General features: G+C 42.6%; 1 protein-coding gene and 1 long non-coding RNA gene across 4 annotated transcripts in view; one reads left to right on the top strand and one right to left on the bottom strand.

The window, feature by feature from the left end:
- Nucleotides 1-27,537, top strand: part of RARG (retinoic acid receptor gamma) — a 140,402-nt gene that overhangs the window by 63,516 nt on the left and 49,349 nt on the right. The window contains exon 1 of one of the 3 annotated variants that reach the window (XM_026673952.2): nt 25,057-27,301. The exons of the other annotated variants lie outside the window; for them this stretch is intronic. Coding sequence (XP_026529737.1) covers nt 26,878-27,301 — 424 coding nt within the window. The 5' untranslated portion in view covers nt 25,057-26,877. Of the gene's footprint in view, nt 1-25,056; nt 27,302-27,537 lie in introns of those variants that run through there. 3 annotated transcript variants of the gene reach the window in all.
- Nucleotides 98-26,800, bottom strand: LOC148132290 (uncharacterized). Its single transcript, XR_015747808.1, has 4 exons — nt 26,447-26,800; nt 24,293-24,461; nt 3,666-3,731; nt 98-933 (listed from the first exon to the last, which is right to left on the bottom strand). It is a non-coding gene; the product is annotated as an uncharacterized LOC148132290 (long non-coding RNA).

The raw sequence follows: 27,537 nt of genomic DNA, 5'->3' as shown, positions 1-27,537 counted from the left end.
CACAATCAATTAGCAACTGCATTACTGAGCAACAAAATTTCTGGTCTCAGTTGTCATAAATTGAGGATCACCTGTACTTGTACCTGCCATTCAAAGGCCATAGAATCAGAATAGAGTCATGAAATGGAGAGCAAATTTCATACTGATTTAAGTTTCTGCCAGCTTAAGAGTGGGTGGTGGCATTTCACCTCAGCAGTGTGTGTGTGTGTGTGCGCGCGCGTGTGTGTGAAACCTGTGACACTTTTTCACTTTCTCATCTGGGGCAGTGTCTGATCTGTTAGCTAGGCATAACACTTTGTCGTGTTTTGGCTATATAAAACCTGATTGCATGTGTTCTGAGTTATCTATTACTAAATTGCATCTGTTGATTGGTGCCTAGGATTTTGTTTTTGTTTCAATGTTGGTCATGGTTTTTCTTGCTAAATTTGCCGTTGACAGAGCTCAGTGTGAGTAGAAAATTGCAAATAAGCTGGGAAAAAGCATTTATTTTTCCAGTAGTGTAGACCAGGGGTCTACAACCGTGGCAACTTTAAGACTTGTGGACTTCAATTCCCAGAATTCCTCAGCCAGCTGGCTGAAGAATTCTGGGAATTGAAGTCCACAAGTCTTAAAGTTGCCAAGGTTGGAGACCCCTGGTGTAGACAGTTCCCAAGATATCCATCCACCAAACTTCCTTGCATTCCCTTCTCTGGCTCATTGTCCCCAAGCTTTTAGCGCAAGCAAGGAGGCCTTTTCACAGCTGTCCTCTGGAGTTGCTCTTGGTTTCCTTGGCTGAAATACGCATGTGGGGGAGGCCAAGGATCCAACAGCCTCCGAGAGTGCGGCAGGCCTCTTATCTCCATCCCCTGCTTAACACGGTTCCTCCACATCAGGCAGCTACTGGTGTTGAAGAGATGAGGGAGCCAGCTGGCTACTCCTCCACAGGATTGCGTCCTGCAGCAGATGAGCAGGAAATGAGAAAGGAAGAATTCTCCAAGCAGGGAGTCCTGTAGAGCCTGACTGTAATTTTATGTGACTTCTTACTACCTTTTTAAAAATATATATATATATTCTTATTATTTTGGTTTACAGTCTGGAATAAGTCTACAGTCATATTTAGCTGCTGTCAAAGAGAGAGAGAGAGAGAGAGGGAGGGAGGGAGGGAGGGAGGGAGGGAGAGAGAGAGAGAGAGAGAGACCAAGCCAAGATCCAGCCCAATATAGGTAGTCCTTGATTTATGACCACAATTGAGCCGAAAATTTCTGTTGCTAAATAAAATGGTTGTTAAGTGAGTTTTGCCTCATTTCTTGCCATGGTTGTTAAGTGAATCACCACAGTTGTTAAATTAGTAACATCGTTGTTGAGTGAATTTGTCTTTCCCATTGACTTTGCTTGCCAGGAGGGCGCAAACGTGCTGACAAGTACACAGGACACAGCAAAGGTCATAAATTTGAGTCAGTTGCCAAGCATCTGACCATGGGGATGCAGCTATAGTCGTAAGTGCGAAAAACATTCGTAAGTCACTTTTTTCAGTGCCATTGTAACTTTGAATGGTCACTAAATTAACTGTTGTAAATTGAGGACTGCCTGTATCTTTCCTTCCCTGATGAGAATAGCAGTTTCTTCTTTGTGCTCAGGCCTGCTCTTGCAAACCAACATAACTATTGCCCTGGTATTCATTTTAGCATCGGAGGCATAAAAATATAGTTTAAAAAAAAATCCCAGAGATATTTCCTATCATTATCAATGAACTGCAGTCTGAGTCTCAGAGCAATCCTGTTGTCTGTTGATGTAGAAATACATTTCACTCTCTTCAGTTACTTCCCTGTAAGGATCCCTTGCGTGTGGCATATAAGAAGGAAGATTGTTCCTCAACTGTGGGCTGCTCATTGAAGGCTGCCTTGAAAATGAAGCCATTGTTTGGCAAATTCCACCCGCTCTATAACATGGATCCTGTGCCTTCCATTCCTTTCCAATAATATCCTAAAGAAGGAAGGCAGCCCAGGGACTCCTCGGTGCAGTCTGTCAATAGTCAATATCTCCAAAGCACTATTTCTAGACAAACACTCAGTGCCGCCATCATTGAGGCCAGAAGAAACAACTGCGTGAAGATTAGTCTGGTGGCCCTTTTTGAAGAAGGAAAAGGGTTTCCCACAGGGGGGAATGAGATAGTAGGGAGGAAACCCCCTCTCCCTCCTCACCCCAAAAGTAGGGCTCTGTAATGTGAGCTCTAGGGCCAATGTCTTCAAAAAGTGAGGGAAGGAAGGTGGGACACCAGAATAACCAGGGGTGGGATTCTACCAGTTCGCACCTATTCGCTAGAACCGGTTGTAAACATTCTAAGCAGTTCGGAGAACCGGTTGTTAGAAGAAATTACTGGCCTAATCCTGTAAGGAAGGCAGGAAGGAAACATTCTGGTGTTGCTTACAGAAACTGCCTCTCCGTTAACCCTTATTACATTCTTGGCAGGACTAGACTTCCTGTCTCAGGAACTTCTCTGGAGTTTTTTTCCCTTCCTTTGCTGGTACTTTGCCTGTGTGGAGTGACCATTCAAAGTTACAATGGCACTGAAAAAAGTGACTTATGACCATTTTTCACACTTATGACTATTGCAGCATCCCCACAGTCATGAGAGGCCAGGCGAGGAGATGCGTGCCTCAATGTGAGTGATATTGAGTTGGTCACGCCCACCACCTAAGCCATGCCCACAGAACCGGTTGTTAAAAAATTTGAATCCCACCCCTGAGGATAACTACATACTAGTCAGCTTCATGGAAATACTGGAAGAGATTATTAAACAGTCAATTTATGTGCATGTTGAAAAGGAAGTTATAGTGGTAGGAGCCAGCATGGATTTATTAAAAATAATTCATGACAAGTTAACCAGATCTCTTTTGGGGATAGAGTGACCAACTGTCTGTGAAAATGACTTAACTTCAACAAAGCATTTGAAAAAAAAAAATCTTCTGTGAGATTCTACAAGTGAAGATGGACATGGTTATGCCATCCTTGGATGGCCGCAGGGCTGGTTGATAACCTCTCAAATGTCAGCAATGCTCAGCATCACGATGGAAGTGCTGAGTGACATTCTGCAGAGCTCTGTTCGAGGGCCTGTGTTGCTTAACAGACTTAAAAATGGGTTGGATGAGGGGTTAGAAAATATGGTTATCAGATGTGCAAGACAACACAAAGAACAACACTCCACTCAAAAGACAGTATCAAGTTTCAGGGGGTTCTTGGCAAAATGGACAAGGGATAGAAACTGACAAGAGGAATTTCAACAGGAACATATAGTCCTTCATTTGGATAAGAAAAATCAAGGTCGTAAATTGAAAATCATGGGAGACCATATTAGATAGCAGTAACAGATAACAGATAATCAGAGTTGGAAGGGACCTTGTAGGTCATCTAGTCCAACCCCCAAGCGGGGTATCTGCAGGAAGGATCTGGGTGGCTTGATGGATAACACTGAACACGTTCCAACAGTGTAATTCAGCTACAACAAACCACCACCACCAGAACAAATGCATTGATAATCAACATAAAATAAGTTAACATTCAGAGAGTCCTACTACAACAATTCATTGTTAATGATGGGAAAAAATCTCTGGGTTTTTAAAAACTATATTTTGTTTTTATGCCTCCAATGCGAAAATACTCGGGGACTAAGTCAAAGTTACACTTACAACGTAGCATCCAGTTCTGGGCACCTGCATTTTAGGGACAGCACTGAAGCAACCCAGATCAGGAACCTGGGAAGAAAAAACTTATGAGAAACAGTTGGTGGCGTTCAGTATAGTTAGCATTTCAAAATTTACTTTACTATCTCTGGTAGGAGTAGAGTAAGGAAGCAGCAGATGACAAGTGGGTGCTTAACCATTCCCCCAACAGCTGTTTCCTTTTTTTCCCCAAAATGCAGAACACACATTTGAGTCCCAGTTACAGGGGTGGGTGGGTGGGGTAACTAAGGACAAACTGTTTCAGTTTGAAGAATCTGCTGCAATTACATTTTTAACAGAATAACAGTGTTGGAAGTGACCTTGGAAGGCTTCTAGTCCAAACCCCTGCTAAGGCAGGAGACTCTATAGCATTTCAAACAAGTGGCTGTCCAATCTCTTCTTTAAAACCTCCAGTGTTGGAGCCTCCACAACTTCTGGAGGCAAATCGTTCCACTGATTAATTGTTCTGTCAGGAAAAAAGCTGGACCGTAAGGGCTACACTTGCATTTGCTTGCACGGAACAGTTTGGTTCTAAATTCTCTTGACAACAGGAGACGCGCTCAGTCATTCAAGCCCTAGTCACCTCCTGGTTGAACTACTGCAATGTGCTCTACATGGAGTTAGTTACCTTTGAGGAGGATCTGGAAGATTCATCTGGTGCAGAACACAGCTGCGCGGGCAGCTATTTGGGCCCCCCCAGGTTGGCTTACGTTGCACCGTTCTTCTGTGAGCTGCACTGACTGCCAGTTTGCTTCTGGATCCAGTTACCACCTTCAAACCCCTGCTTGGCATGGGTCCAGGCTGTCTGAGAAACTGGCTCATCCCATAGTCTGTTCTCCCCTCCCCATGCCAGCAGAAGGGGCATGGTGTAGAGCCATAAACCGAAGAATTTTGGCTAGCGGGGTCCAGAAGAAGAGCCTTTTGTGCTGTGGCTCCCGCCTTCTGGAAGATAGTGCCCCTTTTCCCAGGGTCAGACTTGCTCTCACCGTTTTGGCCAACTATGTCACGTAGCCTGGGGCCCCACTGGGCCTCCCTGTATGCCCTTGGCTCCCTCCATCTCCATCCTGCTTAGTTTTATTTCCTTTCAATTTAAGATCTTTATTTGTTCTTTTAATGTTATATACTGCATTTGATTCAATGTCTGTTAGCTGCCCAGACTCGCCTTTGGCTAGATGGGTGGCATACAAGTCTGATGATAGATAGATAGATAGATAGATAGATAGATAGATAGATAGATAGATAGATAGATAGATAGAAAGAACACGGCCAGGGACAAAGCCAAAAGACCTTCAGGACCTGCTCTGCTCCTCCCCTTACATTCTCATTCTTGGATTTCAAATATGTCAGTGTGTTTATGGGATCAATTTAGCTGGAATGCAGGAAAGCGCCTGAGGCTGTGGCCGACTCCTCTGCTGGCTCCAGAAAGAATCAAGCAATGCATTTCCCCCTTCCTGCCCTCCTCCCCAAATATCTCTCTCTCTCTCTCTCTCTCTCTCTCTCTCTCTCTTCCTCCCTCCCTCCCTCCCTCCCTCCCTCCCTCCCTCCCTCTCCCGCTCCCTCTCCCTCCCTCCCTCCCTCCCTCTCTTTGACACCCTCGGATTGTATAGAGAGTAGAATTGGGAGCCAGCTGCATATCCCAGAAAGACTCTTATGCTCTTTTGTACAGCTTCACCCCCCCGCATTGTTTCCTGTTTTTCTGTAGCACCCATTGGGTGATATTGAAGCTAACTTGAAAGTCCCAGGCTACATTTGGAAAAATTGTTCATAGTTGTTCTGGCCATCTCCAAGGAGGAGGTACGTGCGCATGCGCGGCAAAGCTGAGCTGCAGCAATGGCTCGTGTGCCCACAGAGAGGGCTCTGCGTGCCACCCGTGTAACGCCTGCCATAGGTTTGCCATCATGACAATAGTACATTTATATGGCCATCCATCTCACCAAATTTGATTCTGGGCAGTGTACAAACCAACAATTAAAATAATGTCACAATTGTTTTTTTAAAAACACCTTTAAAATATAAATAAAAGCAGGGTTGCAGGAGAAGACATCTATCTAAACTCAATACATGTAGAACAATTGGGCTGGCTTCCCACGGGACCCATGCTGGAAAAACCACGTTTTCAAAGCCTCCTGAAAGGCTAATTGGGATGGGGCTAACTTCAAAGTTGGGGAAATGATGTTTCATAGGACAGAAGCCACAGCAGAAAAGGCATATGCTCAGAAGTGGTATTCAGCAGGGTCTGACCAGTTCTGGAGAACTGGTAGCGCAAATTTTGAGTAGTTCGGAGAACCAGCAAATACCCCCTCTGACTGGCCCCTCCCCCATCTATTCTCTGCCTCCTGAGTCCCAGCTGATCGGCCAGGTCTTCTTTGGTTGCCCTGCACAGGAGAACAGAGCTGGGAAGCAGGTTAGTGGGGTGGGGAGGGAATGGGGATTTTGCAGTATATCCTTCCCCTGCCACACCCACCAAGCCACGCCCACAGAACTGGTAGTAACAAATTTTTGAATCCCATCACTGCATATGCTGTCTGGGTCCCTGCAGATGGAACTCTTTAACAGATGGGGCCCACTATATCTCTCTCCAGATGGACCTAATGGGACAGATAGATGTGATCAGGAAGAGGCTGTCCCTCAAATAGCCAATAACTTTTTCAAGAGTTTTGAGGGCAGAAAGTATCCATTAGGTCAGGGGTCTCCAACCTTGGCAACTTTAAGACTTGTGGACTTCAACTCCCAGAATTCCAAAGCTGGCTGAGGAATTCTGGGAGTTGAAGTCCACAAGTCTTAAAGTTGTCAAGGTTGGAGACCCCTGCATTAGGTGTAAGCAAATAAAGGCTTGGACTCAGTTAGATTTTGCTCTGTTGTCTTTGGGTTTAGGCCTGGCAGAAACATTAGCGTTTGCTTCTATCTGATAGGAGAAGGTTGAGCCTAAAGCAGAATTTCTTAATTCAGGGTCCTTTAGAAGAGATAGCGTACATTTTCCATTATTCTTAATAAGTATGGACAGTGTACATTGTGGATGATATGAGCTTTAATCCAATATATTTGGAAAGTGCTACTTTGAGAAACTTGGCCTAAGAGATCACATTCTTCATGTTGATTTTTTTAAAATAAGTTGGTAATATTTAAAGATACATCTTCCGTTGAAGCAATAGTTTAGGCAATAATAATTAGGAAGAGTAATTTTCCAATACTACTAAGTAAACACAATTGTTCGCTATCTATTTCCTAGTCTAGAGGGCAGGTTTTATTAGTCTACCAGACAGTCTTGAGTTCAGCCCAGGAACATTGGCTATGTAATCCTAATTTGGTGTGATCAGGCTTTTCTGCCTGTGGACTTCTCTGAAGGACTAGAATAAGATGATAGTCCTGCAATGTAAGTTTCATATAACATAGGAGTACTTTTGCATGGTGTGGGTGTGTGGGAGATTAACTACTGATACTTCCCATGTTCTCTGTTCTTTCTCATGAAAAGAGATTTCGCCTTTTTATATTTGCAACATATACTCCAGCCAACTATAATTAAAAACAAAAGGGCTGATGACCATTTCTATTTACGATGTTTTGTAAGATGGGCAATTATATTAGATAGATAGATGATAGATAGATAGATAGATAGATAGATAGATGATAGATAGATAGAGAGATAGATAGATATAGATGATAGATAGATAGATAGATAGATAGATAGATAGATAGATAGATAGATAGATAGATAGATAGATAGATAGATAGATGATAGATGATAGATAGAAGATAGATAGATAGATAGAGAGAGTGATAGAGAGATAGATAGATATAGATGATAGATAGATAGATAGATAGATAGATAGATAGATAGATAGATAGATAGAGATAGAGATAGAGAGATAGATAGATATAGATGATAGATAGATAGATAGATAGATAGATAGATAGATAGATAGATAGATAGATGATAGATAGATTATAGATAGATAGATAGATAGATAGATAGATAGATAGATAGATAGATAGATGATAGATAGATGATAGATAGATGATAGATAGATAGATAGATAGATAGATAGATAGATAGATAGATAGATAGATGATAGATAGATGATAGATAGATGATAGATAGATAGATAGATAGATATAGATAGATGATAGATAGATAGATGATATAGATAGATAGATGATAGATAGATAGATAGATAGATAGATAGATAGATAGATAGATAGATGATAGATAGATAGATAGATAGATAGATAGATAGATAGATAGATAGATAGATAGATAGATAGATAGATAGATAGATAGATAGATAGATTTATTTTCCTAACAGTGAGAACAATCAACCAGTGGAACAACTTGCCTTCAGAAGTTGTGAGTGTTGGATATTTTTAACCAGCTATCCAGTCTCTTCTTTTTAAGAAGAGACTGGATAGCCCTACTTGTCAGTGTATAGGGTCTCCTGCTTGAGCAGGGAGTTGGTCTAGATGACCTCCAAGGTCCCTTCCAGCTCTATTCTGATTTATTGAGATGGATGGATGGATGGATGGATGGATAGATGGATGTACGGACAGACAGAGCTTAAACGCAGTGCCTTAAACATTAACACAATAGGGCCTACTCCAGGATGGAGAGCCTTTAGCAAAAGAAAGGGAAAAATGCCTGATAGAATACTTCATAGTGTCTGTTTGTAAGACTGGGAAGCTAAGAGCCTTTCCCTGCTGTTCAGTTGAAGGGATATCCATCTTTCTATCCTTGAGTCAGTTCATAACTGCACTGGCCTGAAATTTGTCAACCCAAGTGCCAATCCCTATTCTGCCTATATACATTACATTATATACATTCCAGTCACTGAGAAATGGCATTGTCCTGATTATGTGTGTGCAGCATATGGTAGGCAAAGTGATTGGTTCGGCTAATCTGGTTTAGCTGTCCTCTCTTCAGCGGATCAGTGGCTCCTGAGAAAATAGCCATCAATCACAGCTGCATATCAGGAACAGATGAGTCTCACTTCCAGACTACCTCTTGGCTGCATCGTGTGCTCATAATCCAAATCTGATCGAGCATTTCTTTTCTTTTTTTCTGAAGGCATATTACTAAGGAAACCAAATTTTGCAAGATTTCCTGAGAAATGCTTCTGTCTTTTTTAGTTACCATATTGCAATCGTCTGCAAATTAGGCAAGAGAAAGTGCTCACTTTTGTTTTTGTTTCTGTATTTCTTATGATACTACCATGTTTCTCATATAATAAGGCTGGGTCTTATTTTTTTTTTTGAGCCCTGAAAAAATGGCTAGGCCGTCTTTTCGGGGGTGATTTAATTCCCCCCCCCCTTGCATTTTTGGGTGGGCGGGCGGCGACGGCTTAGATGTTGACCTCGGCGTTGGTGGGGCACTTCGTATCGGGGTCGACGCAGGCAGCACCATATCCGGGTGTGCAACAAAAGTACTTCCTAATGGCAAGGCCCCCCACCACTCCCCCCCATTTCGCATGTTTTAATATAGGCCTTAATTTGGGGGGAGGGGCTTAATTTCATTTCATGCCTATAAAACATGCTGGGACTTCCTATTGGGGGAGGCCGTATTGTTGGAGAAACAGGGTATTTTTACTCTATTTTGTTTTGTTATATCTGCTCTTCATTATTTTATATCCTATTATGCTTACTGTCTTTCTGTCTTAGATATAGATATAGAGAAATGCATAACACTTCCTCTTTTAGATATGTTATTGTACCTGGCCTTAGGACTGTAATAAACTGATGGATGGATGGATATTTCTTATTTTATATATATTTATATATATATATATTTCTTATGATGTTTTAACTGTTTACCACCTGGGTCCTTTGGTTCTGGTGGCTGCATAAATCCAATAAATACTAATAACATTATTCGCTGGGCAGCCTAGCACTATGGTACAAAGCTACACAACAGTGGCCCCCATAGCTTCCCCAAGCATACCTTCAAAAGTAATCTCAAAATGCATAGCTAAATGTCTATGGATATTCTCAGTCATCCAGGTCATGGTTGTCCCAAAAGGTGCTTTTTCAAGAGGCAACTGGACTTTCTGGTTTTCCTTTGAAGACATTTCGCTTCTCATCCAAGAATCTGAAGAAGAGCTGAAGAAGCTTCTTGGATGAGAAGAGAAACGTCTTCAAAAAAAAAACAAAAAACGAAAGTCCAGTTGCCTGTTAAAAAAGCACCTTTGGGACTTCAAAATAATGTATGTATTAGCCTGAAACATTTTGATTACTGGCCTTCTGTGACAGGGATACTGAAAGATCACTGATACCCTGAGGCAGCTGCTGGGCATTTTGGAATAAGGGGGAAAGTCTACTATAGCACTGGTGCTTCTAAAGACAATTAAGGCTCTCTTACTAATAGATTATGGACAAGTTGAAAACCGTTGTCAAGGAAAGAGGTTGCCCCAAGGTAAGTGGGATCATGGCCCCAAGCAAATATTCCATATTAAGTAGCCATCCTTTTACATTAGAGAATATCAGTCCCAAAATAGTGCCTATTTCTTGAATGACTTACTCTATGAACAGCTAAAACAAGTCTATATTTCTTTCCATTCTCTTTTCCTCATCAGTCCTGCAGGAAACAATGGGGCTAGCATAATATAGAGGAATTACATGGTCATAGTGTAGCCTGACCATAACTGCTTGTGCATCACAATCTAGACCATCTAGAATGGTCTCCAAGGGCAGCCCCATGAATAGGGCATTGAGGTTTCCACACATGAGGTGACTGTGAGAAAGGCCTCCCAGTTCAGGAATAGGCACAATTGGTGGTACATGAGACAAAGCTGTGTGAATGCCTTCCTTCTGGGTCAGGGCTTGTCTTAGTTATATTTAATATATCTTCCATGCAATGGCATGCTACTTTGGCCATTCTAAGCACCTTGCCATGAGAGGCGAATTCTTTTCCAGCTCCTTGAGTAGGGAGTGGTTGAATGCTCTATTCACATCCATGTAAAGGTGCATAAAATTGTCCCCAATGGATTCCAACCCAAAGGAAATAAATATAAGAGCACCAAATCATAGGCAACATGCAGGTTCATCAGCGGAATAGATACTTACGTGAACTTTCAGTTGCTTAATTTATTTACCTCTTGTAGTACCCTGGCAATTCTCTTGTGGTACTCAGTTTGAGACTTGTTATTCTAGGATTTGTAAGTCTTTGGCTTCTCTTGGGTAAAAAGCCCGAGGGCATATTTTACAGGTACAAATAGTCCCTCCTTTTTCCTCCAAGCTGTTTAGTCTCAGTGGAGGGTGATCTTTTTCATAATGCTATTTGACTTCCTTACATCCCAATAGTGTTTTTGCAGTATGACCTTGGAGGGAGGGAGGTGAAGTGGCCAAGGTAAGCTTCCCATCCAGGCAATTTGAATGGGAAGCTCGCCTGGGTTTCTTTCCTAAACCAAACTTGTCTGCAAAGGCCTATCACTCCTTCATACAGCTTTGGGTCTAGTTTCTTTATTAGCTATGCACACTGTCCTGGGTTGGGTGCATCTCAGTTTGTGAGAATTGAAGCTAATGATCACAGCCTTTTTTTAAAAAAAAAAATGCAAGAAAAGCCTGTTCATTAGTTGAAAGTTCATTACTCTTTTGTAATTCACTGTGACCATCATCTTCCATTTGTAAGACCTGAGGTAATTTCCCCCTTCCCTTGAACTTAAAAAGAGGCTTTTGGTATATCCCATACAAACACCTCCTAATACAGGTAGTCCTTGACTTACAACAGGTCATTTAATGGCCATTCAAAGTGACGGTATTGTAAAAAGTGACTTATGACAATTTTTCACATTTTTCACATTCATACCGGAGGTGGTATTCAGCAGGTTCTGACCAGTTCTGGAGAATCGGTAGTGGAAATTTTGAGTAGTTCGGAGAACCGCTGACTGGAGATTTTATAGTATCTTTCCCCTGCCACGCCCACCAAGCCACACCCACAGAACCAGTAGTAAAAATTTTTGAATCCCACCTCTGATTCATACCCATGATCATGTGATTCAGATGCTCAGCAACTGACTTATATTTATGACTATTGCTGTGTCTCAAGGTGATGTGATCACCTTCCTTCTGACAAGGAAACCCAATGGGAAGGCTAGATTCACTTAAAAACCAGATTACTAACTTAACAACTACAGTGATTCACTTAACAACTGAGGCAAGAAAGGTGGTGAAACAGGGCAAAACTCACTTAACAAATGTCTCACTTATCAGTGGAAATTTTGGGCTCCATTATGGTCATAAGTTGAAGGACTATCTATAGGCTTTTTTTTATAGTGAATGGCTGTTATAAAAAGAAAGGATCAATGAGCTGTTTGTGACTTTTGCATTTTATCTTTCCCCCAATAAAATTCAGGGCAGGCTTCACTTATGAAGTCCAGAAGTATCATGAATACACTCAAGATAGTCCAGAAGTATCATGAATACACTCCTGTGTGAGGTGGGCTGAGCAAAAGGTTTATGATTTCAGAGCTTGTTAAAATAATTGTGATTGATGAAAACGTACCCATTCCCTTCATTTTTAAATGTATTAGTTTGGTCATAAATATGGCTGGATGAACAAAAGCTTATGTGATCAATCGGACCTATACTAGTACTGATTATTATTTTATTTTTATTTTCAAATGTAGACACTGCCCATCTCACTGTCCAAAAGACTCTGGGTAATTTACTGATACAAACTGTAAAATGATATAGAAGAGACATAATTAAGAACATGTAGCCACCAGGCAGGGCATGTAGCTGGTAAACACTCAGCTCCATCCAGTTGCCCTGACTCTATCCCAAATTAAGGGACTACAGGGTCATAAAAAGAAAAGAAACTTAAAAACAGAATTTAAAAAGTGCAGAATAAAATACGAGCAGAGTTTAAAAGGCAGAGGGAGCATCCTGACGCCACCAGCCAACCCCAGGGTTGTATGTCACTCTTCAATCCCCATGTAAGTTCTTCATGCTCTTCTGGAAAGCCACAAGAGCTGGGGGCCAGCCTCACCTCTGGGGACAAGATAGTCCAGAGGTGTCAAACTCAATTTCATTGAGGGCCACATCAGGGCTGGGTTTGATGGGATGGGCGTGGCCAGCTTGACATCACTCATGTCAGGGGCGCCTGTGGCCCGGGCGCTCTTCCAGAGAAAACGGGCTCCAGAGCTCCGTTTACAGCTGGGACGGCCTCCTGAAACCCTGTGCCGGCAAAAACGGAGCTTGGGAGAGCCGCGTTTTGGCTGAGGCCAGTCCTTTGCTATTTCCAGGGCGGCCCTGCAGGCCAGAACTAAACACCCCATGGGCCGGATCTGGCCCCTGGGCCTTCAGTTTGACACCCCTGAGATAGTCCATATGGTGGGGGCAATGGCAGAGAAGACTCTTTTTAGACCCCTCCAGCCCAAATTCTTTAACCAACGGTGGCCATAACATACCTTCCTTGCCTGACTGAGTGGGATGGGGCATGTGTTAGGCTGTTCAAGTGTGATTCTTGGTAGGGATCCCTGCCTGTTTGTCTTTTCTTCAGGGATCTAGGAAGCTTGGAAGAAAGAAATGCGATCGGTAAAGCTTCAGAGGAAAGCTCCTAAGAACCGTGTTCTTGTTTGGAAGACCAAAAAAAAAATGAACGTGGAAGATCTGGAGACCGATGCAATGATATTATCTTTTGAGAGAAATATTGGGACAAGCCAATGGCTTGAGTATGGCTACCAGTGTAAGATATTTTGAGGGAGACTGGCTGCCCTGAGCAAATCTTGGTCTCTGCAGTTTCTTTCAGTAAGGAAAAAGGAAAACATTAATAGTTCCTCATAGCAAGAAGTGCGTCAGCTGCCACCAGAAGTACGAAACCATGGACTGTGCAGTGCCCAGATGTGACAACCCAGTACCCCACTACCCGAACCTGCAGAGGAAATTGTCAACATTGCTGCAACAGGAAACTATTATCAGCTTCTCTAACGAGAACCGAAGAAGGTTTATGCCTGGGACTAGTTCCCACCACTGGAACTTCCTGACTTCCCTTAGCAAAGCGCACGCAATCTTTTAGTTAGAAAACTGTCAGATTTAGAGGTGGGGCTGCAAAGACTCAAACCTTTTGTCCTTCCCACTCCAGGAAACTCAGGGCATAATGAGCTACCAAAGAAAGTGGAGTCATTTAACTAGCTAAATGATATTGCTCAAGTGTGAATGACTTTGCTTCATGAGAAGTGCAAAGAGCAAGAGGATCAGATACAAACAGAAAGTCACAGAAGCAATGGGCCAGGAAGATTAAAATAAGATGCGCTACAGAAAAGATGCTTTATGCAAAACTTACAATACTACTTAATATTAGTAAAAATTGCTTGGAATCTAGGTTCCTAAAATAGCACCCCAAGATCAGTCTTTGAAATGTATTCCACAGCCTGAATTCTACATTGGCATATTGATTTATCCTCGACTTATGACCACAACTGAGCCCCAAATTTCTGTTGCTGAGTGAGACAGTTGTTAAGTGGATTTTGCCTCATTTTATGACCTTTCTTGCCCCGACTGGTTAAGTGAATCACTGTAGTTGTTAAGTTAGTAACACAGTTGTTAAGGGAATCTGGCTTCCCCATTGACTGTGTTTGTCAGAAAGCTGCAAAAAGTGATCTCATGACCCTGGGACACTTCAATTATTATAAATACTGTATGAGTCAATTGCCAAGGGTCTGAATTTGCTGCAACAGTCTTAAGTGTGAAAAATGGTCATCAGTCATTTTTGAAACAGTGCTGTTTGTAACTTCGGACGGTCATTACATAAACTGTTACAAATTGAGGACTAACTGTATAGTATCAACCTGAATCTAAGGCAGGTCAGGTGCACTTAGTGTGTTAATTTCAAGGGAATTAGGTGCACCTAATTGTGCACGGACCCGGGCTACAAAAAAAGCAAACATTTTGTGGCATGATGCAGAGGCATCTACTTCCATGTAGTTAAATGGAATGAGTCAGCACCAAAATGTTGAAATACTAGCTTCAAAAGAAACACACGTATACTGTTTTTTCAAGCCCAAAGTATACACTCCGCTGATTATGCTTTTGCCTCATCGTATTAATGTTTGCAGGTTGTCAAACATATCAAGCTGCAAAGGGTATTATAGGATGTAAGAAACAATTTGCTGCAGATAGTAAAAGTTACTCATACAGACAGTAAACTTCCAGCTGAAGAAGGGAGAATGACCTCTAGAAAAAGCTAGTAATCCCAAGACTGCCAATGTTTCCTTCAATTGTTGAACTGATAAAGACTGACTCCATGGAAAGCAGCTGTTTTTGCGAACAGCCATGCTTTCGTCTGCTGCACAGCAGTCTGTGGTTTCTTGACAGCCCTTCTAATGTCCAATGCTGTAACCACAATGAGAATTTTTGCGAATAAGGTGGGAACGTTCTGAAGTGGGACAAACTGATAGCTTTTGGAGTTCTGTATCGCACAGAGCTGGTTTTTGTATTCCAGAAAACTGAGCTGTCAGTTTTGCAGGACTTTTGAGACTGCGTTTCTCAACTGGGTATTTATTTGTATGTCGAATTTGGAGGGACCTTGAAATAATACTGCCTCTGCTGGTTTTGACTAAGTGTGTGGGGTCCTGAGAATAATCAACCAGTGAGGGGAAAAAACGCCTTCCAAAGTTGTGAGTGCTCCATCAATGGAGACTTTTAAGAGGAGACTGGACAGTCATTTGTAGTATAGTATAGATCTCCTGTATGAGCAGAGGGTTGGACTAGATGACCTCCAAGGTCCTTTCCAATTCTGTTATTGTTACACACTGGCCAGCTCACCATTGTGCTTAATCCAGCATTTGCTTAACGATGGTTGTTGAAAAAGCAACAAACTATAGATTACTCAAACCATCAAAGGTGGTGTACAAATTACATGACTTGGTTCATAGATCATGCTAAATCCTCATTTTTAACATATAAGCACCTTTACGGATCACCCTGCCCGGGTTTGGGATGTTTTAATAAGCCACTAACAACACACATATTATGTGCAGACCCATTAAAAACACAGTATCAAGTGGTTAAATATATTTGGAAGTACTGTATGCATTGGGTTGAAATAATTCAAAGATAAGCTTTTCTGAATTGTCAGAGTTGGTTCTTCAGAGCAGATGGCAGACATAAATAGGAATAAAAAAAGGAAGCTAAGAAAGACTTAGTGCATTACAGTTGGATGCGACTAAATAACAACTCATTTGTGAAAGGAAATATAGCTATATTTACCTCTTATTTAATTTATCCTATTTCTGTGCCAACTCAATAATGTGAGACTAGGTTGGCTTGTGATCATTAAACACTGCTAAAACCATAAAACAATCCTAGTAAAAAATAAAACTAAAGCAATACATCCAACTGGTAAAAGACAATAGGAACCCCGAGAAATTAAGATTCAAACGTTTGGCAAAAGAGAATAATTTTAAGTGTGTCCTAAAAGATCAACGAAAGAGAACCCATTGTTATCCCAAGCAGGCTTGAGGGAGACTATTCTACAAGCCCTGGGCTTGTTTCCTTCTACTGTACCCTTCCACCTTCATACAGTACACCTTTCTGACCTACAGAACAGGCAAATTCTACCTGGAGTAGACGGTCTCTAAGTAACTAGGACCTGGGCCAAGATGAGGTTTACAGGGGATAACCAGCACTTTGAATTGTACTCAGAAAGTTATGGAAAAGCAGTGCAAGACCCAGATGAGGAGGGTTGGCCTGCTGAACTAGTTTTTACCAATCAGCATAATGAATACAGGTAGCCCATGACTTACAACAGTTCATTTAGTGACCGTTCAAGGTTACAAGGGCACCGAAAAAAGTGACCTACGACCGTTTTTCACCCTCACGGTTTTCACACCTTTGAAGCATCACCATGATCATGTGATCAAAATTCAAATGCTTGGCAACTGACCCATACCTATGCCCGTTGCTGTGTCCCAAGGATGCGTGATCCTCCCCTTTGGCCACCTTTTGACAAGCAAAGTCAATGGGGGAAGTCAGATTCACTTAACAACCTTGTTACTAACTTATCAACTGCAGTGGTTCCCTTAGCAGCTGTGGCAAGAAAGGTCATAAAATGGGGCAAAACTCCCTTAACAAATGTCTCACTGAACAACCGAAATTTTGGGCTCAATGGTGATCGTAAGTCAAGGATTACCTACCTATATTGCATCCTGCATCAAGTTAAAGGCAAGTCCAAGCAGTGCACCCAGAGGTGGTATTCAGCAATTTCTGACCAGTTTTGATTGGTTTGGAATACCACCTCTGACTGGCCCCGCCCCCATCTATTCTCTGCCTCCTGAGTCCCAGCTGATTGGCTGGGTCTTCTTTTGTTGCTCTGTATTGGAGAATGGAGCTGGAAAGCAGGTTAGTGGGCTGGGGACGGAATGGAATCCTTCCCCTGCCACGCCCACCAAGCCATGCCACGCCCACCAAGCCACGCCCACAGAACCGGTAGTAAAAAAATTTGAATCCCACCACTGAGTGCATCTTAACAGTAGTGGTCAAAACCTTAGTGATGAAAGCATTATGTGACTACAGCCCAGCATATCTCGTTTCAAACATGTCCTATTTGGGACACTAGTTGGAGCTGATTGTCTCCTGGCCATGGCTTTCATCTGCTGTTGTCCCAGCAGAAGTTGTGAGAACCTCCAGACTGTGGAGCTGCTGATTTGAGAAGACCATGGGCCCAGCTAGAACAAAGGCAGAAAATGGCAAGGAACCAGGCAGCCACACTATCTTGCAGAGATCCAACGCTATCACTAGCACTGTGTTAAACAAAATTCCTATTGAACTTGAAATCCTAGCGCCAGCAAATCCCACTTCTCTAGTTAGAGTAGAAGATGAAAGTTCTTATATTTTTATACCCTTTTCCTCTGGTCGCCTCCCAAATTTCTGGTTCAGAATTATAGAAATTATGCATTTTTTTTAAAAAAAAAGTCACATTATTCTTTTTCTTTCCCATTTCCATGGCTTCATGGAAGAAAGTAGAAGATGTTTTCCATCCCTACTTCCCTTTCTGCTCAGCCAAATCACAGATATGGTTTCTAATTCTATCTAGTGCAAGAATTCCTGCTCCAATTCCACTTGATTCCCAAAGTAAGAAGAGGATTCAGCCCCTCCCTCTTCTGCAGTAGATTGCCAGGTAGCCAACAATCTCACAAGAATGTGGTATCTAAGCTACGCTGATTGACTTTCCATTCATATAGCCATTGGATGTGTAACTGTTACATTAGAAGTATCTGGCTTCCAGCCCAGGGTCACTCAGTTGTGTTCATACACAGCATGGATTCAACTTCAAGCATTTATTGCATCTGCTGGGAGGGGTGTTGAGTATTTATCATGATATCCAAACATTGTATTGTACTTGTGGAAACATAGCCAGCCAGTCAACTGACCATGAACTACTAGAAGACCAGATATACACTGTAAGATATCCTTATTGTACTAAGTGGCTAATGAATATTTCCACAGAGGTCCCACCTTTAAAACTATAGTTTTAGTTTTTGTTGTTTTGGGAAAGGATTGCTCATTATTTTTGCATGAGTGTTTTGGTTTAGTCTCTCCTTTGTTTCAATGTATGCATGCCCACCATCATAATGAGGAGCCAGTGCCAGTCTACAGCATAAAGCTCTTGTATGTGCAGTAAATGTATCTAGACATTGGTTTGGTCCGATATATCTCTACTGAGTGTCCCTCTTCTTCAAACTGACACCTTCCACATTTATTGGAAAACAGCCATCAGAATTCTGGCTAGACCTACAGGGATTGCAATCCAAAACATCTGGAAGGTGTTGGATTGTTGGATTGGGGAGGCTGGTTTAAAAGGAGTCACCCAGGCCAAGAAGCACTCCTGCCTAATAATATGGATATCCATAACTAATTCATAGTGGGCTGCACTGAATTAGATGGAAGTTGGGATAAGTCAGCTTTATGTTTTCAGTTTGTGGATCTAATGAAGTAGACTGCTCATCCTTTCACTAATGTATTCAGTACTCGTTTACTGGTAGATTGATGCCTTCAAATTATCCCTTTCAAGAAAAAAAAAATCTGGACCTTGGGTTGCTGAACTACAATTCCCAAGGTTCTTCACCCCTAGTCAAGCTGACTCGAGCTTTTTGAAACTATATTACAGCAACATTTGTACAATCTTCACTCCTGGGGTATTGAATAGTGGCAGTCTTCTAAAAACCTTAACATCTTTTGCTCTAAAATACTTTTTTTTTTCCTGGACCTTTTGATTCTGGATTGTTTCAGGTTTATAATTATGTTTCTTCCTGGTTCATCCAATATCTGAATGTTTCAAGATGAGTTGCAGTCTTCTAGTGGAATTAAGTTACGTTTATTTTATTTTTCTCTGACCATTTTGTTCTGTTAATATTTTTCATGGGCATGTCTTTATGTCCATATGCATATCAAGACAGAATTCCAGGCATCTGAAGAATTGTAGTTCACAATAAGACTGTCCAAAATAGAAAGACTTATATTTAGTATCTTTCGATATAATTCTCCTTCCTTTCTTTATCAGATAATAAGAATACGTGTTTAATTTTGGCCTATGAATGGTTCTTAATGCAATCAGACTTTGTTATGTTTCTTATACTTGAAAAGGTACTACTCTATCTAATTTGCGGTTGAGGGTTGGATATATACTTCCACTCCCATCATTAATTTATGTAGGTAGTGAGGTAGGGGGAAATGACATATGGGACTGATCTAAAAGATAACCCTAATCTGGGAAAACTGTTTTGTTTTTTTAAACTGAAAGTTGCAGGTAAGGAGGGGGAAAAAAAAAAACCTCACAGGAGTATAAAACTAAGAAAACAGGCATTGCAAAGTTAAAGAAGGTATTTCAGACCTTGGTGGAAGATACTTGCCCCCCACCCCCGCCCTCCTTCTCCCTTCTCCTCCTCTGGAGATATGTTTCAATATGGGGGCAATGGGGAAGGGGAGAGGAGCACGGGAGGGAATGCCTTTATGCAGGGACTCCAGCACAGCTCAACCACAGAGCAGAGCCCGTGCGAAGCAACTTCTGGTTTGAATTAGTGGCAGGCGGGTCAGGCTAATTGGAACCTTTCTGATCTCTGCCAGTGCAGCCAGAAGGATTCAAGGAAGAAACCCTCGCTGAGCAACGAAAAGCCACAAGGCAGAGAAAGGGAGAGCAGCCACAGGGCAGAGTCTTGTGTCGGTACAGGCGGGAGATCATTTTTTGGTGGTGTGGTGTGTGGAGGGGGGAATGCTCCTGTGTGTTCAGGAAAAGTTCCCCGAGTTTATTATTTACTAAGTCGATTGAACTGACTCATGTCCTTTAAAACTAAGCTCCCCCTCATATCTACATTTCCTTGGTTATTAAAGGTCCAGGACTGATTCTTGCATGGAGGGAGATTTTTTTTTTAAATCCCCCTCTTTAAATATTGGGAGGAGGAGATGATTGAATCTGCAGTTTAAAACTATCCATGGTGAATGCTGGCATGCGGTATTAGTTTTGGGGGAAAGCCTAAACGGGGTGCAGATCAGGGTTTGATTTGTATGTGAAAGGAGACTGTAATTCAATGGGATGCATTCCTCACAGTAGGGAAAAGATAGACATGGGAGTTGTACGGGGGCAAAGCACACAGGTTCGGGGTTCCTTCTTTCCTTCCCACCGCCTCTGTCAAAAGACCACCAATTCATCTTGTTCATAGATAGTAAGGGTCTCGATCTGTTTTGTGGCAAAATCCAGAGGATTATCCTTCTGGCTTTGATAGCGTAGTATGCTTTAGATTTGTGCTGGGTTTTTTTTTGTAGATCTTTAACTCTCCCCCCTTTCCGTTCATGGACGACATTCAGTGTACGGAGCATAGATGGAATGAGAGCCGAGGGAGAGGAGAAATACTTGAGGTTACTGCTCCGCTGTGTATGTGGATACCTTGCATGCAAATCCGAAGCCTTTGGCTGCAACACCGGCTGCTTTTAAGTTAAGTTTAAAAAGAAGGGTTCAAAACTGACTTGTTGCCAAAGCGAGGGCGAGGGGACGGGTGGCATCAGTGGGAGAACCGTGAAGCCGTTTCCGAAGGCTGCAGGGCAGAAGGAGTCTGTGGAAAAGCTGAGCCAAAGGGGAAAAAAAAGCAAGGTCCTGCAGAGAAGAGAAGGGAAGGGAGCCATGGAGCTGGGTCATGTAGAGGTTACTGCACCCAAAGGGGGTTCTTGCGGAGTTCATACCGCTGGCTCGGCTGACGCTCTGCTCGCTCGCTCGCTTGGCCTTTGAGCTGGAAGGAAAGGGAGAGGCTGCCGGAGAGGGAGGTGGAACAGCCTGGCCTGGTCTAGCTAACCACTGGCACAGAGCCTAGCCCAACCAACACAGAGTCGAGATTACCTGGGAGGGGTGGGGGGATAGCCAGTTTAGTTTGTGGGGAAAGCTGATGTTGGTTTACCCAAACTTGGCAAGGGACAAAGGATTTTAAGTTTGGCATAGGGGCTGGGGGAGGCAGGGAAAAGGCCTAACTCAGCCAAAACAGAGGGAGGTACAAATGTAGGCCTTCTCCAGCACAACTAGCAAGTGTGTATGTATTGGCCCATTTAGTGGAAACAGGACAGAAAGAGAGAGGAGGGCGAAAAGATCTTAGCAGTCGTGTGTGTATGTGTGTGTGTGCACTCACACACACACACATAAATGAGCCAATTTATTCTAGCCTCTGAGGAGGGGGCAGGCTCCACTGGTGGGGCTATTCAGCCATTTGAGAGGAGAAATAAACACTGGAACATTTTTCTGAATAATCTCAGAGATTTACTCCATCAAAAAGCAGATAGCCAATTAACTGGATGGGGTGAGAGAATATTGTGGGACAGGTATATGGATATGCTCAGTCATCTAGGTCGTTGTTGTCCCAAACGTGTTTTTTTTTTCCAAAAGGCAACTGGGCTTTCTTGATTTTTTATTTTTTAAATTTCACTTCTCATCCAACAAGCTTCTTCAGTTCTGGTAGAAGCTTCTTGGATGAGAAGCGAAATATTTTCAAAGAAAAAAAAAAACTAGGAAAGTCCAGTTGCCTTTTGGAAAAAGAACCTTTGGGACTATGGTGGGGCATAGTCTAGGAATGCCATAGCAACTGGGAGCTGTAAGAGCAAGCGCTGCATTGACCATGGGGATTAACTAAAGTGGCTGTAGACATGTGTCTTAAAGCAGGAGAACACAAGGGCCCAAAACTGCACCAGATTGAGAATTGAGCTGCCTTGCTATGCTCAGATTTAGTGGTTGGGTTATTTCATTGCACAACTGATAAATTCCAGAGAGGGAGGTGTGATCGCTGACTGACTGATTATGTGCCAGCCATATAGGCTTATCTTCTCCAGGAGGATCTGTCCCTGGGCTAATCCTTTAGGTCTCCCAAGGATGCATCCATCAACACTGCAACTGACTGTGGACTTGCTGCTGGTCGTCCTCTTCTTCTCTTTCCTTCCATCTTTTTCAGCATCAGAGCCTTCTCCAGAGAACTAAATCTCTATAGAATGTATCTAAAGTCAAATAATTGACAGCTGGCTCAGGTTGATCTTATGGACAATTTGACCCATCCCCACTGCGCGTTTGCAGTTTGCATCCTTCAATGGGATTCATCTCATCAAAAATTTAAAGAATCTTAAATCAATCTTTCACATTCTAATACAATTTCTATTTTTTCTGTTAAAAATGGCCACAAAGCCACTGTGGGTAAACTTCATTATGCTTTCCTCTCTCCCTCTTGGGGAGGTGTATTCATGTGATCAGATCATTCATGACAAGATATTCTAGGGAATGTGCCAGTGTTTTATAAGGAAAGGTAAGAAGTATGTGCCCATGGTTATTTATCAGCCAATCAATAACCTAAGAATATTTCCCACTCTCTTCTCAATGAAGATAACCTGGCTGCCAAATAACTTAGGGCTGCATATTTCTATCTTTGCAAACTTATATTTTGATACAACGAAACTGAGTTTTGTTCAAGATTGTTGCTGAAGAAAGTTCCCGGATCCATTGAGAACCCATGCATCCCATTTAGCTGCTCAGATAGTTTCTAAGTTCTTATTCCATATGGTTCTGTTTGTCACATCACTTACTTGATCAATACTGGCATAAAATTTGGAATGATATTTGCAGGGGGAAAAAAAGGGTCAAAGCAAAATGTTTGTCCATTGAGGGTCATATTTGTAGACTTGGGGCTGAAAAAAGCTTGAGAGGATACATTATTGATTAATATATGTGACTAACATGAGTTTACTTAATTAAATTTGCTTCCTTTTATGAGATGAAAGACCTTTCAATAGTCTGCATGCTAAATATAATAATATTTGTCTCAACAATATTTATTACCACTTTTGCAGGTGCTGGGGAGAAAGAGACAGAGATTATGCAGTAAACCATGATGTGGGTATTTGTTTTTTGCTTGTGTAAATTGGTTGTTGTAGTTTGTAATTCATGGTTTATGGTTCAATATGTTCTATGAACCTAGCCAATTGTGTCATAGCTAACTAAACCATGTATTTGCTTATTGCTTGTTTGTAGTGCTCTGCTGGATTAGATATCTGTTCTCACAACGGCCAACCAACTGCACAAGGAAGCCCACTATCTCCCATAGATGGCCTTCAGAGGTTGTCACACTTCCCATGACTTCCATGAATTGGTCCAATTCTTTTTTGAAGCCAGCTAAGCTGGTAATCAGTAGCACATCTTGTGGTAGCAAATTCCAAATTTTGGCTACAAAAATATTTTCTTTTGTCTGTCCTGTTTCTTTTTTCCTTCTGTTTCATTGGATAATCTCTGGTACTATATTTTGGGAAAGGGAAAACAGCTTATTCTCCACTTTATCAACACCACACATATTTTTATATGCCTCTATCATATCCCCTCTTGTTTGCCCCCTTTCTAGACTACAAAACTTTAAAAACCAAATATGTGGCAAGATTTCCTCATAGCAAAGTTGCTTCAGCCCCGCAATCATCTTAGTTGTCCTCCTCCAAACCTTTTCTAGCTCCGCTATATCCTTTTTGAGGTACAGTGGCAGAAGTGCATATAATGTTCCTGATGCACTTGCATCATTGATTTATGTAAGAGCATTATAATATTGGCATCCCTTTTTCAATCCTTATCATCCCTAATATGCTGTTGGCCTTTTCCATGGAACTGGACATATACAGTGTCCATATCTTCAGTCAATTGTTTACCATTCCTCCAAGGTCTCTTTCCTCATCAATCTCTGATAGCTCTGATCACAGTAGTTGCTATAAAGATTTTTGGCACTGACGTTCACTACTTTCCACGTGCTCATGTCAAACGACACCTGACATTTTGATGCCCATTTCTCTGGTGGGCTTTTTGCAGTCTCTTTATTATTTTTGCCACTCTGAACAATTGAATGTCACCAGCCAATGTGACTATTCCACTTGTCTCACCCAATTCCAGATCATCTACAAGTGTCCTAAGAAGCACCAATCCTAGGAAGGCTCCATTAATTCCATCCTTCGTGAGCAAGGTCCATTCACCCCTACCCCTTGTTTTGTATCCTTTAGCCAGTAGCGTATCCACGAGACACCCCCTCTCCCTCTTTTCCATGACTGTTAGGCTTACAGAGAAGTCTTGAATGAGGGACATTATCAAAGACTTTTTTACCTCATTACCCTACCTTTCTTCCAGCAGCCTGAAGCAGTGTACATGGCATTTCATTTTCTTCATAGGAATCCTGTGTGGTGCCTTGGGCTGAGAGATTAATTGACTTGATAACTTTCCACTGCTGAGGATGGAGTTGAACCCGAGCCTCCTAGTCCATAATTTTATCCATTGCACCACTCTCCCTATAACCAATTGTACATAATGCATGAATCAGGGTGGAAATGCTTTATTGGGGGCAATAGGAGTTATGTGTCAATAGGTGGATGCTAGAGTCACTCATTTTGGAATGTTTCATTTGTTGATTTCTTCATATCAAGCCCTGGTCCCATTTGTAGGGACAAATTAAATCCAGAAGGGATTTTGCATGTGAAAAAGTGATTACTCCAGTTAGTTCACTTGCCACATGGCCAGCTTATAGCTCTGTGAATATATACTGCTCCACTACAAAATTTCTTAAAGAGATTTGAGAGACTGGCAGAGAGAAGAGAAAAAAAAAGGGGGGGGGGATGGGGGAGACTGTACATCTGAATGTGGTAAAGAATGCTTTGTGCGGTGACATGGGAATGTATCAATATCACACTGTTATAGTTCTATTATAAATCAATATCACACTGTTTATAGTTCTATTAATTAAATTCAGATTCCTATGCTTGCCCAGATATTGTACACAGTAAAGTTTTTTTAAGTGAATAAAACATGCATTTGCAATGTGGAATTATTTATCTTTTTAACTATTCTGATTATGCATACAAAAGCAGCAAGATATGTTTTGAATTCAGAGTTGGTTTGTTTTATTTTTATATGCACAGAAGACTAATTATTTGGGTAGCTTTCCAAAATCCCATCCCTTGATTTTGGAATTAAGTGTTGGATTTCAGAGCTAAATTCCTGTTCCACGTAACTACGTGGACATGGGAAGAGAAGAAACTGTTTTCTATGCTGTGATTTGGCCATGAGGAATTTACTGTATCTGCTGAGGTTCTCCATGACAGTAATTAAGGCACAATGAGCAGAATTAACATCATTTCAAGCACTCTGCTGAATGCTCTGTATTACTTGCAGTAATCCTATTTAAAAGTTGATTACAGCAATGCATGGGATAGATCCAAAGCCCCTTCCTACAAATATATTCCACGACTACTATAGGTAGTCCTTGGCTTATGACAACGGAGCCCATCATTTACATTGCTGAATGAGACAGTTGTTAAGTAAAATTCGCCCCATTTTACACCCTTTCTTGCACAGTTAAGTCAATCACTGCAGTTGTTAAGTGAATCTGGCTTCACCGTTGACTTTGCTTGTCAGGAGCCCACAACAGGTGATCACTGGGACACTGCACCCCCATGTATTTGCAATGTGGAATTATTTATCTTTTTAACTATTCTGATTATGTGTACAAAATCCACATAATACGAACCAGTTACCAAGCCTCCGAATTTTGATCATGTGACCATGGGGATGATGCAGTGTGAAAAGTGTTCATAAGACACTTTTTTCAGTGCCTTTGTAACTTCGAATGGCCACCAACAGACTACTTGTACCACCTATTCCCAATTTTGGGTTGCTGATGGGTTACCTTGTATTTATTCTATGTGGACTTTAGTGCAGTTTCCTATATTCTCATAACTTTTGCCAAGCTTCTTAGGGGATTACAAAGGAAAGGTACCTATTTTCCCTCTCGCCTTTCAGGGCAGGCTTAGGTCTTCTATTCAAGCCATTCCCCCACTGTGAATACAGAATTGTGAGCCCTTTTACAGTCGATGCATTTTGCTGGCAGAAGCAGGCTTACAAGAAGCAGCTATTTGTAGCAGGGCGATAACTTCCCTGGGATCAACTTTCAAAGTTACTCAACCTTCATCATGGGAGCAGGCAGCACCTTCCAGCACAATGGAAATAGGGAGCTAATTTGAGAGGTCAGGCCAGGCTGTATCATGCCGCACTTAATCCACCACTTCCACCACCTCTCTACCTTATCCCTAAATCGGTTTGTTTTATAGGTTTACTAAACTCAGACTAATGATAGGGCCGTCTCCTCTCGGATCATAAAATGTGGTGTTCCGCGGTGGGCACTCTTGTCAACCTTCCCTCTCGAATGCACGCGTGTTTACCCAGCCCTCAATTCCGCCGCACTCTCTTCCGAGTAAACACGCGTAATCAGCTGTGGTACGTTTGCTAAAACTTCGCAATCTTCTTCTGCTTGCTGCATTCTGAGTGCCATCGTGGGTGCGGCTTGGGAAAGAGAAGCAGCAGCCGAAAGGAGGAAAAACAAAATAAACCAAACCAAACCCCCGCACACGGCAGCCAACAACAGCCCTGCCTACGTGTGCGCGCGCGTTTGCCTATTGTTCCTTGTTGCGCGCTTGCCAAATCACTGTTTGGGCGCGTTTCCTAGGTCCTGCTCGGCGTGTTGTGCCCCCGCATGTGACTGTTGTGTGTAGTCAGATTTTGTGCATCCGTCCCACAGGGTCCAGCCCCTTTCGCTCCCAAGCCACACCCACCAATTGGGGAGTCCTTAGCCGCTTTCGCGGCAAGGTAATAGCTTCTTCAGCGAGCAAGCTGGAGCGATCGGAAAGGCTGGACTTCTCAGCTCCCAACTTCATGCGGGATGTGTATTACACGCGGGACGCAGAGAAGGTGGCGTGTGAGCGGGAGCGGGCTCGTTTGACAGAGGCCCGAGTTATTCCTCCTCTTCCCCCCTCCCGCTGCCTCTCCGGGAGGGAGGCGAACATTTCCTTTTCTTCCTGGATCACCAGCACAAACTCACTCTTAGTAGCATCACCACCACCACCACCACCATCATCCATATTTTCGCCACCGTATCTTCCTTCTCCTTCGCCTATTTCCACTGGAAGCGGATTCCGGAGGGGAAAGATGTACGACTGCATGGAGGCATTCGCCGTCGCGCCGCGAAAGCTCTACGATGTTACTAACCGGAGCGCTTGCATGCTGCGGAAATCGAGCATCAGTCCGTTTTCCTTGGGATTGGATCCCTTCGGGTGGCCCCAACCGGCCAGCCTGCAATGTAGGTGGATTGTCGCCGATCGGCACTTAATGCCGGTAGATATATGGGGTGGAGTGGGGGGCGCGCGGCGGAAAGGGAGGCATGAATTGAGGCGGTGGGTCGTTTTCCGACGAGCGTCGACGCGGGTGGTGTTGTAAATGTAGAGCAGTGGATTAGAACAAAATCTCTCGTGGGCCTTGAGCACGAGTGGAGCTGAGGGGCATCCTGCTAGGGGGCGCTGTTTGCCGCGTAGGCGG

The sequence above is a fragment of the Notechis scutatus genome, chromosome 2 (assembly GCF_049901735.1).
Source record: "Notechis scutatus isolate UNSWTSFEM ecotype Mainland chromosome 2, rNotScu1.2, whole genome shotgun sequence".
Taxonomy (NCBI): Eukaryota; Metazoa; Chordata; class Lepidosauria; order Squamata; family Elapidae; genus Notechis; species Notechis scutatus.
Note: the sequence above shows the minus strand (reverse complement) of the source record. Positions and strands in the feature narration are given on the sequence as shown.